This window comes from Trichoplax adhaerens, genomic scaffold (genome assembly GCF_000150275.1).
Source record: "Trichoplax adhaerens TRIADscaffold_3 genomic scaffold, whole genome shotgun sequence".
Lineage (NCBI taxonomy): Eukaryota > Metazoa > Placozoa > Uniplacotomia > Trichoplacea > Trichoplacidae > Trichoplax > Trichoplax adhaerens.
Window position 1 is genome coordinate 2804112 of NW_002060945.1, and position 13946 is coordinate 2818057.

A 13946-nucleotide genomic window follows, 5' to 3' on the forward strand; every position below is an offset into this window, starting at 1 on the left:
TATTTACAATAATAGGCAGTTTTAGCTCATGATAGTTTGATTTCATTTTCTATATTATGATTACATCGACAGTAAAGTTAAAAATAAAATATATCGCTAACCTTTGCAGTTTTTGATTTTATTAATTGCGATATTTCAATATTTTCGGTTAAGTCATGGCTATATTGGCCTGCAATTTATTTGATAAAGAGGAAAACTACTAAATATGGTTCATTATGATAATAGATTGTTTATTTAGTGGCCAAATTATTTATAATGTTAATGCTAAAATTAATTTCTTAACGGCATCATGCAAATGATTTTACTCTTTCAAAGCTATTTAATCTAATCATGGATAGGAGCAGGAATAAATTGCATGTTTCAATCGCAAGTTAATCCTTTTCATTAATAAAATGGTAATGGCAAATGATGTAAAGGTCTGCCTTACCATAGTTATTTCTGATATTGACATCAATTCCTTTATCCAGTAATAGCTTAGCAATTTCCTGATAATTTCTAAAAGTAAGATCAGAAATGATATAAATAATCAAGACGAAAATTAGTAAATCAATTTTGTAGTTTACATTTATAAATTTATTGTATACTGGAAATAAAAAAATAATTCTACCTTTGAACAGCATAGTGTAGAGCAGTATTACCATGTAAATCTGTACAATGGATATTTGGAGAGTTGATGTCATTAAACTAATTAAAAGGAAGAAAATGTCAAATACGAGGGCTGCCTATTGGATATGGCAATCATAACATTAATAAACTCTCGATTTCAGATTAGTGGACAATCTATATCAGGTAAAATATGTAGCAGCTGTCATGGTTGCAATTGAATAATGTTAAATTTAGGCTCAAAGGATTTTAATCTAGAGAAAGGATAAGCATACGCATAGTACACTAAATCCAATGGAATATTTATGAATTTTCGTCTCCCAAAACGTTAGAATTTAAAGTAAGCATGGAAATAAGCGAGCACATTAGATTTCATTTTATATTCACAATTTAATAGATTATAATTATGTCAATTATAGCTGCATTTGATTTTTCCCAGACTATTTTATCAATTGCAATATATTCTGTATAAGCATTTTAGATCATCAAAATCTGAAGCAAAAATGAAGCTTAAAATGTTATAATCTAATAAGCTTGAATCAGTACGACGTTATTTTCATTAGATTACAGATTTAATAGTACGATAAGTATTAGTCATATATTACCATCAATTGCATAGTTATAAGATCCCCTATTCTAGCGGAATTTAAAAACTTTTCTTCATTCTTTCTATTTTGAATTCGTTCGGCAGCTATATCAATCACAATTTTTACAAATTAAATTCTTATAGGCATACCTCATGTCTTCCAATAGATAGCCAAGCAAATAATATAGTATTAACTGATATTACAGCATTTGTATGCTTACGGCTAGAATATCAGCTTACCTCCTAATATTTTTTCCACTTCCCTGGTTTTGGCAATACACCGAGAAGTATCGCCAACATTATTAATCGTAAATACATTAACATTTTCTGTTAATAACAGTAAGACAGTGTCCTGTAGAAGCCGATTAATAATTGGATCCCATTAGACTGAATAAGTACAAATGTATTTTATTTAAAGTGAAAATTTCCTTATCTTAAGACAAAGTATTAATCAAATATTAACAAATAAAATCCGACGTTAAATTTCCATCTTGAATTAATTACTTACACTACGCCCTATGTAACAAGCTTTATGTAATGGTGTATCGCCGACATCATTAGTTGCATTAACGTCAGCTCCATGCTGAATTTTAAAATATTACATCATCAATAGACTATGTTAGATTAGATGTAGACATCTTAACAGACCTTTTACCATTTATTGCATGTCTTAAATTTTAGCTTAAAAATAATTTTGTTAAAAGATATGATCGACTGAGAGATATCTATATCTCAGATTTGCTACCTGTAATAACAACTTAATTATACTGTTGTGACCATAATAAGCAGCTAAATGAAGTGGTGTCCACCCAAGATTGTAATTATTCCTTCCTACGATCGGTCAGCAAAAAAATTGATTTGATATCTTACTATTAAGTATCTTAATATCGTTAAAATTATTTTTACTAGAAATCTCTGATATTAGGTTAAGGTTAGATCAATTCTCTTCCTATGTACCTTTGCAGTTAACATCCACAGCTTTGCCGCCTTGACTTGCATTTAATATATTCTGAAATAGAAATAAAGTCTTTCAGTAAATACCGTGGTAATTAATAACCAATTGGAACAGAAAATATGAGGCGCTTTCGTCCGAGATAATAAATTACAATTTAGAGAAGTAGATATTTACTACAATATAAGGGATTTAGACATCCATTATAAATCCTATATTTAATTCAACTTTAGCAAAACATGGGATAAAGATCTCCACTTTTTGTATCTACTGTTTGCAATGCTATCATCGATAAGAGAACTATGAAATAAGTTGGATATCACAATTATGCCGTCTAAAATTTATTTTATTTGTCTTGCCGGAGATAAAAATTGACGACGATTAAATTAATGGCTTAGCTTCATATTAGCACGGAGAATATTTACTCGAGATCAATTATGCTTTTGAATGAAATAGCCAACATTAAGAAGTACCTTTTTAGTGCAATTATAATCGTTATGAAGAGGATATAAATTTACGAAATAGCTGTGAAAAGACTGCAGTTTAATACGATATGAATATCTTTAATATGCTAATTGGAAATTTATTGAGAGAAAATTGGCATCAATCTAACTATTAAGAGAAGATGAAACATGAAAAGAGGAAGAAGAACTCTATGAGATAAAGCTAGTTACCGTAAAGATTTCTGACCTGTTCAATCTATGATTGCAAACATCATTACTTTGAAGCTAACATATCACGTATCATTAAAAATCCACTAGAGGTAACTTAAGTTTTGTAGCAGCTAATTTTGCTTATGAGATATGGCTAGTTACTGAGAGATTTCCTGACCGATTTAATCTATAAGTTACAGGTTTCATTGGTTTAAAGTCTATCATTTATCATTACAATATACTTGAGGTAACTTAAGATCCGTAGCAGTTAATCTTGCAACTAGTTTCATCAAAACCGGAAAGATACCCAACGGTAGAATTTAACCGCTAAGAATAGACTTTCGATAAACAGGTTTACAAAGTTTTATGTATGAATTAGGAAGGAGTAAATAGTATTCAAATTCGATATGAGGTGGAATAGATAATTCGAGTAGTACGATAGTTTGGCAAGTTATAGAATTGAATTGTACTATTTCTAGTCGTTAAAACTGCCGTACTACCTAGCCGACAGCTTTAATCTCAAGACACTAAGAAGCTATAATTAATAATAACGAAATCGAATAATAAAATGACTTGTTCTGTTCTAGAAAGAAGGTATAAATTGTTATGAAATGAAAATTAATCAAGCATTTTAAAGGTTTATCCAAATTTATGCTGGGAAAGAAGTTCTAATGTATGCTAGGGAGATCATTATTAGGATACTGATATCCTCTGTGAGCTTATTTTTTTACAAAATTAATATAATCTCTTCGTCATAAACGACGAAAATCTCCAGGTTCAAACAGCAGGAAATTATGTTAAACCGATTATAACATGGAGGAACTTTTGTAAAGAAACATATGCTACATTGCTGATGGAATAATCAGTAGGCTATCAGCATTGATTTATGATTTGAAAATGGAAAATCAGGATACAATTTTAAACTATAATCCTTCCTTTATATCGATTTCGAGACCTCCTATTAGATGTAGAATGCTATCTAAATGTAATTTTTAGCCTATCATAGTCAATTATTTTTACGGAATATGGGCCTTCTTCGTAAATTGCAAGAAATTATATCTGGAAATTGCTGCAATGCTACATATCACCGTCTGATGAAAGCTAAGAGATGGGACGACAAATTTAATTTTATTCCTTTATACTTGTGTTTGTAATCGCTTCATTACCGTGCATTTCTTGGTATCTCCATTTCTAGCAGCTAAATGTAATGATTCTTCAACTTCAATGACTTTACTGGCCAATACAGTTCCATGGTGAAGATTAGGAGTTGATCTCGTAATATCTAACGTATCTTTAGTATGCAGTCTTGACATAGTTAATAGTTGATGGCCGTAGTTACCTTCATTATCGACAATTTTCTAGAGAAATTGCCTTGATTTTTTAAATTAGAAGATAATAGTATTTAATTACAATATTATGAAAGCTTGCTTTACTTGAACACAACGTTGTTATTCGAAGTAAATTTTGATGCGAATTGGTTCGGTAGCTATTTTTTAAAAATAGTGAAAGATGCAAAGCGCTAGTAATTCTTAATAGCAAATATTCAGCGATAGACCATAGTATAGTACATGACCTAAATGAATAGAGTATATGCTTGATATTTTTAATGGCCAATAGCAGTAGATTTAGGGGGATGACAGAAAGGGAAATATAATTTATTCATGGTGATTCGCTATTTCGCTAGCTCTATTAATTCTGAATCATACCTATTGATAAACTGAAGATAGCTCTGATCTTATAACTATTTTAGTTATCCACTACCTGCGTGTTGAATCGGTTATCCATAACACTTGAATAGGAATAATTAAATAAATTAATAGAGGTATAAATAGGCCATCATATGTTCAGCATATGACAAAATGATGATTATGAATTACAAATTAGGCTAGTGATCTGAAATAAAAGCCATAATTTAATTATAGACAATAATTATTATTTGCTATAACGCTCGTCCAAATATATGAAACATAATTTGACAAGGTGTGTTATCGCTGGAATTGCGGAATAAACATATTATCGGTCAATAATGCTATGAATAAGTTAGGAATAAGTCGATCTAGCCTTACAGAATCACAGCTTTGATCAATCTACTCTTAGAGTCATTTTGTAAGTTATGCTTGCCTTTCGCTGATTCGTCGGTGAAGTAATCAATTGTAGCTCGCACAGATATCCATACAGGTTTTCTAGATATTCAGCAGATAGAAAGAAATTTGGTGTTAGCTAAGATTGAGCTATAAATTTTGAGTATACCCTACTTCTGGTTATTTTAGATTTAAGAGTAGCATGATACGTTGCAACCGCAAGAGCAGAATGTTGATGGATGATTTATGAGTTATTGATGGGATTATCCTGAACGGATGCAGATATTGAAAAATGGTATTGGTCGGCCTAGAGCCTTCATCAGAAGGCATTAATTTTGAGGCAGTTGTATCTAGCCGGTATAAGAAAGGCAGACATAATGCAATTCTGTACGAATAAGTGTTGCTTGTACTTAACCGTAGATACAGGGGTTTAAAATATTTTGAAAGAAGTATGCAGTGATGAATAACCAGCGAATACATTGCAGATCAATTATAAGGCTTTAGAATTTAGAGATCTTATGCTTTAATATTTAAAAGATGTACAGATTAAAATGGACATAATCGCTGAAAAATGTGACGATGTGGAGGAGATACTACCTTTTAGAATCAATTCCATTTATTTTCGTGTAGCGGTGGATGTATATGCGTCTAGACCGAGTTCAAAAGAAACGTCTATAACTATGAAATGGAATAATTGGGATTGGTGTTTTGTTGTAGGTGTTAAAATATGCAGGAGTCTAAAAGTGTCAATTTAATCTTTCTAAACTTTAAAGTGGTGACAATCATTCTTTTAGGATAGAAAATAATCATGTAGGATACGAACCAAATGTACCCGAACGCTTAATATTCAACTTTAACTAGTAGATGAAAAAAATTATCATCTAGGTCGGTCTATTTCCTATCTGTATCTAGACTGACAAAGTAACAGTAGAATACGATACAACTGATTTAATGTTCCAATTCTTACGGCGATCAAACGTATCTTGACATATAAATATTTTAAGGCATAAAAGGGAAAAGCTGTATCAAAAAATAATGCAGGAATATTAATCCGGTAACGCGTGTATTTGCCAAATCAAAGATATTAACGTTGAGGTTAAAATGAATCAGTCTTATTGCTTTCAATCTAAAAAGTTAGGATAGCTTTGCATACTATGCAATACACGCGGTGAGCATACAGTCTTCTTAGTGGAATTTGGTATGCGAAGCATTGGCATGCTACGCTGATGTTTAATTTTATATTTCATTTTCAAAATATGTAAATAAGTTTCTAGCAATGATCAATTTAATTACTTACTATAAATATAGACTATTATGGCGAAAATAGGTTTCCAAAATAACATGCGATTAGCTTTCAAATGGTGATTTGTGATTCATATTTTAGATACCAATAATAATAACGAAGCTATCGATATAACGATAAAGGCCAGGCCATTCATATTCCTGCTGTAAGGAACTATTTAACGAAATTGAATGAATGGATAGACTAATAAATTGGAAAGTATTTCGATATTAAGCGAGTTATGAAAGTACGTTGATGCTATGAGATTCTATGAATTTCTACAATAACATTATTAAGCTTACTTTAGCCAATAGCATCAACCGATTGTTGCATCTTATGGTTGGTATGGTGATGAAACAAGCACATTTTGAAGAGAAAAATGCTACCTTAGCTTTGAGATTTAGTACAAAGAAAAGGTATCCAAATTGTAATAAGCTAGAAGGTGAGGTAAAATTTGACTATATGTATCGATAAATAGAGAAGACATAATTGTAAAATTACGTGTTACATTCTTTTAGAATTATATCATTTACAATGAGTGTACAATTTCATTTTAAGCAAGTGCAAAACAGGCAGTAAAACTTGACTACGTATCAAGGTAAATGCAGAAAACTCAACTCTATGGACCTTGATTAATTTTTTATCATTTTAAAAATTACATCGATTAAAAGTGTATTTATAGGCTCAGTATATTGGCAATCATTTGTACATGGACTACATGTCTCCATCATTCTAGTTTTGTACGAACTCTATTCATGGACCAAATAGTAATATGAAGTAAGCTCATGAAAGCAATCCAAACAACGTACGGCAGTACCAAATAGAACGCCATCTCATTGATAGGTAGAAATAAAATTGCGCAATAGCCACTTACACCAGTTAAGACTATAAGATTTAAAGCAGCCTACAGCAGAATATGGGAAAATAACATAGTTAGCATCAAGCTGAGATATTAAATCTGCAACCTTTTGTGTATAAACATGACTATGCTTGTGCAGATTGCATATTACGATTATTCTGCAAACAGATAAGGGGAAATCTATATATAATTGTCAATGATTTTTCACAGAATAAGGTGTAAAACTATTACTGTAATATTATTGCATTAATCTATTGCCTGCCATTCAGTTATTTCGCCTATCAAGACTCGTGATTGCTAAAGTACTACTCAGCGATAAAATTAGTTTTTAAGCTATAAAACGATTCATGCATTCTTGCTAGTCGATGCCCATATTGATTGCATACTAGTTATGACCGCCAGGATGGTCTATACGCGTATTACTGTCATTAAGGTAGACTTATTATTGTTATTATTTATTGTGTATTCGTAAAATAAAGTATAACTGCAATTAAAACTGGATAGAAGTTGATTGTATGTTATCCATTTGCAAGATACCAGGAGAAAATTAAGGTATCAACTATATGATATGAGTACTTCCAATTTCTATGTCATCATAAGACAAGGCAGCATGACAGAGTTGTAATTAAGATCAATCTATTGTAACTTCTATATTCTGGTAAAGCTAATGTATAGCCGTCCATGTAATTCGATGAAAAATTGGGTAAGCAGTCATAATAATTATGGTTATCGTTAATTGATTACAGGATAACAGGATAATTCACATTGATATTACTACAAGGTGTTATCACCTTACCATTGTTAAGCTTTGGATATTGTAATAACATAGCTGCCATGAAAGGTTGAGGAGTACAATAAGTGCATAAATGCATAATGGAAATTTAGCTGCACCTTGTAGTCCTTGGCCATCAATCCAAGTTAAGTAGGATGCAATCCCAATACAGGTGTATAAAGCTGCCCAAGTTAAGGTCGCTATCCAGAAAGATGGATTCCATTTGGGCCTTTTGACACATGCATAAATTTCCTTTTTCTGATTCCTTGTTAAATATTGAGCAATGATCCCACTTAAATGCGGTAGTACTATTAAAGCAGCTGCAATCATTTCCGTTGAATGGTTTTGTAAAGTATTAATAACTTAAAATAGCCTCTTAATGACTACACAACAATAACGGTTCTCCAATCAAAACAAACAAGTGCTTGCTAGTTGCAATACCATGATTGGTATGTTCAATCAGGGCGTTAAACAATAATATTGTTTATGGAATGGAAGGCTGATTGATGAGGCAGAGAATTGTTGAAGGGAATAATCAGACTCAAACTCAATTCTTGGGAATAAATACGATAGATCTTTCCACCTCTAGCCACTGTTACCTTTTACTGTAGTCAGTAGGAATGTCTTCCGAGTTGCTAAAAGCAACTTGCTTTAGGAAAGCCTCATTCGATTTAGACGTCAATATTGTTCTGCGAACTTCAGACCTGATGGGGTCCGTACATCAGTCTGTAACTCGTTGGAGAGATAGTACTGCGGCTGTGCAGTACTCGAAGAGCCGTCTGGATTCAATCACTAGCGGAATGTGTTTCAAAAAGTGCTGTAGACGGCAGTACTCTGTACTGTAAGTTACAGTATATTGTACTGTAGAGTACAGACTCTAGTGGTATTACGACGTGGCATGCAAAATGGTTGAAGTGACCGTACATGTAACAGCGACTCATAGTTTGTATTCGAAACTTGAAAGCAATACAATTCCAGTGTTGAATACTGCAATAAAAAGTAAAAAGTAATCAAAATATCAAGAGCCAATAGCTCAAGGTTGCACTGATCTGTCTGCATGGAATTGGAGGGCAAATTGAAAGTCCATTTCTTCACAATTTAAAGATATAATTTAAGGCAACACTATCATTGCTGAACGTCTTTCCATCATTTTAGAGGGCTCGCCACGCCCGTGTAATAGTGGTCTTATAGAGACTCTGATCAAGAGGCTACACACCAGGAATCGATCGTTCTATTAGGGTACCATTACAGTACACAGTACAGTAGAGTAGAGTACTGTATTGTACACTGTACACGGTAGCAGACTAGAAGCTGTTAAAATTGAAATTTCTTAGAACGTGAACCCTTCTTAATTACAACTATCAAGAACTCAACTTCTTCCCTGAGTTAAAACGAAATCGACTTTAACCATCTACATGACACGAATGTAAAAAATCTTGATCACCAAAATTTGCAAGAAATTTCAATTTGAACAGCTTTTGCTATAGAGAAAATTGAAGGGATCCAAATCGATCCATACCACTAGACTACAGTACATACTGTACAGTATAGTGTGTGTACACTGTACTGTACGGTACTGTACTGTACTGTACACTGCAAAATTACACTACACGACACTCGCACAGCTTCACAAAAGCAGCGACTTGACAAAAGTCAAGTTAACACTGAAAAAAGTGTTCTCAACTGTTCAATGTTCATATTATTAGGAAAAAACACTATGGTGTCTCATAGGGCTGGCACTGTACAGTACAATCAGGATTTGTCTCTCCTTCAGTAATAAGCCCCCATAGTAAGCATGTGCTGTGTACTGTACAGTATGAACATGTTCAAATCTCCTAGCAACTCGATGACGTAATAAAGCGAGTAGTCCAAATGTCCAATACAATGAAGCCTTTACAAAAGGTCCTCTGAAGGAGACCGGTGACGGTAAAGTACACGATCGAGTTAACGCTTGACCCCATTGAAGCCTATACAAAAAGCTGCTAGGAAGGGGACCCCTGACGCTATAGGAGTTGACGCTTGACCCTATTGATGACGTCACTGTGACCCCTTGCATCAATAGCAAGTGTTCCCCAGTGGAGTGGTAGACTACCGTAGACCTTTCTTGACGCAACTTTCTGAGCCCAGTTTTGTCAAGACGAAATCACTGGAGGATTCCTACCTTAGGATCAATTCATTGAAGAAAATCGAAAAGTAATTCAACGGTAGGTAGCCAGAGTTAACGGAAAGAATATGCAATCAATTGTAGGCAAAGAGATTTTGTTTGTTTCAGGTGGAATCAAATCTCTTGCATTTCTTGATGTTCAGAAAGCGCTCCGTTGAATCCATTGAGGATTAACTCGTTTTCTGCAGATGATCATGGAAGACTATTGAAGCTTGTTATACTGCTTTAGAAGAAATCAATCTACTGTAGAACATCTGCAAAGGAGTAGCACAGCATGATTTGATGATGGCATTATTTCTAGTTGCACTTGGCGTAATTTTAACCACGTTCCTGTTGCAGCAATGGACAAATTATTCAGGTTATCGTCCCATCTCGTTAATATCAATTTCGTCTCTGTTGCTTATTAGATTTCACGCAGCAGAAACCAACCTTGTAGGAAGTGACAAAAATAAGGTAAAGATAAAAAAATATTCAGTCAATCAGTGCATTTTCCACTTCTTATGTTCTCATCGACAATTTGCATAATCGCTTCTTCATATTAATAAATTACAATTCCTTGAAATCAAACAATCAAATGGATTACGGATCCTAGCTTGGATGATCCAGGCTGCCATGATTGAACACAGTATTAAGTACAAGGGATTGCTATAAAATTGAAAGTGTCTACACTTTTAGTTATGCTGAATGCCGCAAGATCGACCACTATTGATTAATTAAATGGGTAATAGGCCGGTAGAATTATCGGATTAATGCCGGTGCTCGCGTACTTGCATACTTTAAAAATTGCAAAGTACGTAAAACAAATTATGCAAATGACTAGAAATCCAGTGGAGTAATAGCGTCTATTACGCCCATATTGGATACTGGCTCCATACTCCCTTAGTCCCTTATAATAATTATAATAGAGACGAAACAGGAAGCTACAACACAGTACATTTATACACAGGCTAGTGTTAACGTACAATCATTCCATTTTACCCTTACTGCGGATCATGATAGACGCACATGTGTACTCTTTCTGTATGTTACAGTGGCGATATTTTTGCAGTACAGCACTACAGTATCATAAATCATCACTCATCAATTTAATTTAAAAGGCAAATCAGTTCTTCTACAGCCAGAGGAGAAATGTCTGCCGATATTGGATACACAGCTTAGCCTAGTTCGTATAAGCCATTCCGTTTCACTAGTTAAAGTAGTGTTCAATAGCTGGCTGGGCCATTTTATCCCGGTGTTCAAACGCAAAATTCAACAATTTAGAATGTATGGATTATGCTCACCAATGCAATGATACGCTCTTAAATAAGTGGATAAATGCGATCTGATCTCACTGGAATCGATTTGAATGTTTGTATTTTATTAAAAGTGAGTTAAGTGAGAGGGATAGAAGAAAAGTTTCTTCTCCATATGTAGTATCTATACTAGACTGCGACAGTATTTATAAGTATAAATATGGTTTACCATATCTCTTATTAACCAAACTCATAAGCATTATATATACTGTAGAAATAAGAAATATCGTTAAATATCAAAAGACGGAAAAATAGGAAAATTGGCCGTCATTTACTCTATCTGCAATAGACTGCAGTATTAGTTACAAGTAGAAAAAATGTTCGATGTACAGTATACTGCATACTCGCCAACCAAATTCGTTGGTTGAAAGATTAGCGTGCTTCGTATAATAACCGTAAACTACGATCCAAATACTTACATATACTGGTATTTTGTTATTATGAAAGTAGTAAATAGGATATGGAAGCTATATACAGGCAGTATAGTATCTATTTCTTCCCATAATTGCGATCAAATTTTTACCCTTTCTGCAAGCACCATGTTGCTGCTTTACAGCTATTCTGAAAGGAGATCTACTTGCTAATTTTCATGACCGCAGTAGACCTTGACAGTACTTTTCATGTATATACTTTTTAACAAAGATATTGATAGTATCTGATGCTCAGAATGTTGTAACTTAAATGCATGCAAATAATTCAATCTGGTAAAAATTATAATTATTCCAAATTTGGGAATTCATTCTTCGCAGATAATGTTATTTGTTGACACTGGTAATAATTGTAACTTAAATGTCCTGTAATTTTACATACAATGCATATATTCGTCGTAATACAATGACGATGCACATTGTAAGGTATGACTTTCAAAAGTTCTAATAAGTATAAAATGTTTAATAGCATGTCGGACTGGAAAAAGATCGTTCTAGCAATCGCTATACCCGAAACCGTTGGCTTTTTAGGGTCTTATTTTACCAAGAAGTCCATTAATACTTGGTACAAGCATATTCGTAAGCCATCTTTTACACCGCCCAATTGGATATTTGGACCTATGTGGACACTGTTATATGCTGGCATGGGTTATGCATCCTACCTAGTTTGGCGTGATGGTGGTGGCTTCGAGGGACCAGCGTTAAAAGCCCTACAGGCTTATGAACTTAATCTTGTATTCAACGGCATCTGGACACCATTATTTTTTGGAGCTAAGAGAATGGGACTTGTAAGTTTGCAATAATGTAAAACAATAATTAATTATATCGCTACTTTGACAACGTGAAGCAATCCATGCATACTTTAATTCTTTACCGTTGAACCTTAACATCATCAGTAATGATAGCTATAGTCAAGAATTTTGAACTGAACAAAAGCTTTAGCATTAAATAAATGATGTACGATAATCATTTCATCATCTATCTACCGGATATAACGGTTATTATATTTTATTAAGGCTGGCATTGATATTGTAGCTACGTGGGCATCGATTGTATACTGCATCCATTTATTTACTCCAATTAATGCAACCGCTGGAAAACTAATGTGGCCTTACCTTGGTTGGGTTTCCTTTGCTAGCCTACTAAACTTTTCTATGTGGTACTTGAATCGAAACACTCCATCAATCAAGGAAGACTAGACAGTAGACTGTTAATTTTCTCAAATTACACATGCACTATTTTTGTTCTCTGTTAGACAGTAGTACATTAAATCTTTATTGGGTGTATAGTGGTTTAGCTTTATACGTATAGTATAGTACCGTAATGAATATAGTGAGAAAGTCATGTTGTGATCATGTTTTGCAATTTCTCATTATGTTTGTCACTTAACAGTTTTAATATCAGCAAGATGTTGCTAGTAAAATAAAACAACACTAAGTTTAGAACTTATAGTTTGTACAATGTATTCATTGTTAACAGATATTGAAGAGCCTTAATTCTCGTCAACAATTGTAATTGAATGGGACAGTAGTAATGATACATTATTAATGGAGGGTAGAATGGTGTAACAAGCCTGTGAGTGTGCTAACAACTCGAACCTTGCTAAGTACTCTACCCAAGAGGCAATTCTATGCGATCTTATCATCAATCGCTTTGACGAAGCTTAGCAAGTAATTATAGTACATGCTATCACGTTTGCTAGCAGATATGAAAGAAGAATGGGTCAATATGTTGTGTCGTTCAATTTAGCTCCTCATACGATATCGATAACGATATTTTGAAGTATTATTACGTGAATAAATTAGTTGCAAGTGCAAAATTGTATTGCATTCTACTAGGGCAATAAATGAATGCTAATCCAGTTTATAAAAAAGCTTACATTAGGTACCTAGTGGCACTGGTGAGAAAAATAATCCGGAGAGAATATTTCCTAGCATTGTCTATAAAATCATGAAAACCATATCATCTGTTATGTAACTTACTTTATTTGTAAATTGTGTAAGAATAGAAAAGGAAAGCCTTGAACAGCCAGATACGAGCATTGCAGAGATTAACTCAATTTAGGCTCTTTAGTTGCCATCATAGCAATAGCAATTTATAAATTCGAGATGGTTTTCCGTTAATAAAACCTGCAGAAATATTACTGTCATAACCGTATCGATAAGAGATTCTGCTAGCTGTTGCATTCTTTTAAGTTGACACTGCTATTTGTCTACATTAGCAGCAAAAATACTGATCGTCATATACGAAAAAGGGAGAAAAGGGAAAAATTGA

At 33.4% G+C, this 13946-nt stretch overlaps 2 protein-coding genes across 2 annotated transcripts; one reads left to right on the forward strand and one right to left on the reverse strand.

Moving 5' to 3' along the window:
• Positions 1–6884: 6884 nt before the first annotated feature.
• On the reverse strand, positions 6885–8118 carry TRIADDRAFT_22177 (uncharacterized protein; the record flags this gene model as incomplete). Its single annotated transcript, XM_002110858.1, has 2 exons — positions 6885–7061; positions 7813–8118. 2 exons carry the CDS (start codon positions 8116–8118, stop codon positions 6885–6887), a joined length of 483 nt encoding a protein of 160 aa, XP_002110894.1.
• Positions 8119–12142: 4024 nt separating this feature from the next.
• On the forward strand, positions 12143–13093 carry TRIADDRAFT_63738 (expressed hypothetical protein; the record flags this gene model as incomplete). The annotated part of the gene is made up of 2 exons (XM_002110341.1): positions 12143–12460; positions 12689–13093. 2 exons carry the CDS (start codon positions 12143–12145, stop codon positions 12869–12871), a joined length of 501 nt encoding a protein of 166 aa, XP_002110377.1. The 3' UTR covers positions 12872–13093.
• Between the last annotated feature and the right edge of the window lie 853 nt (positions 13094–13946).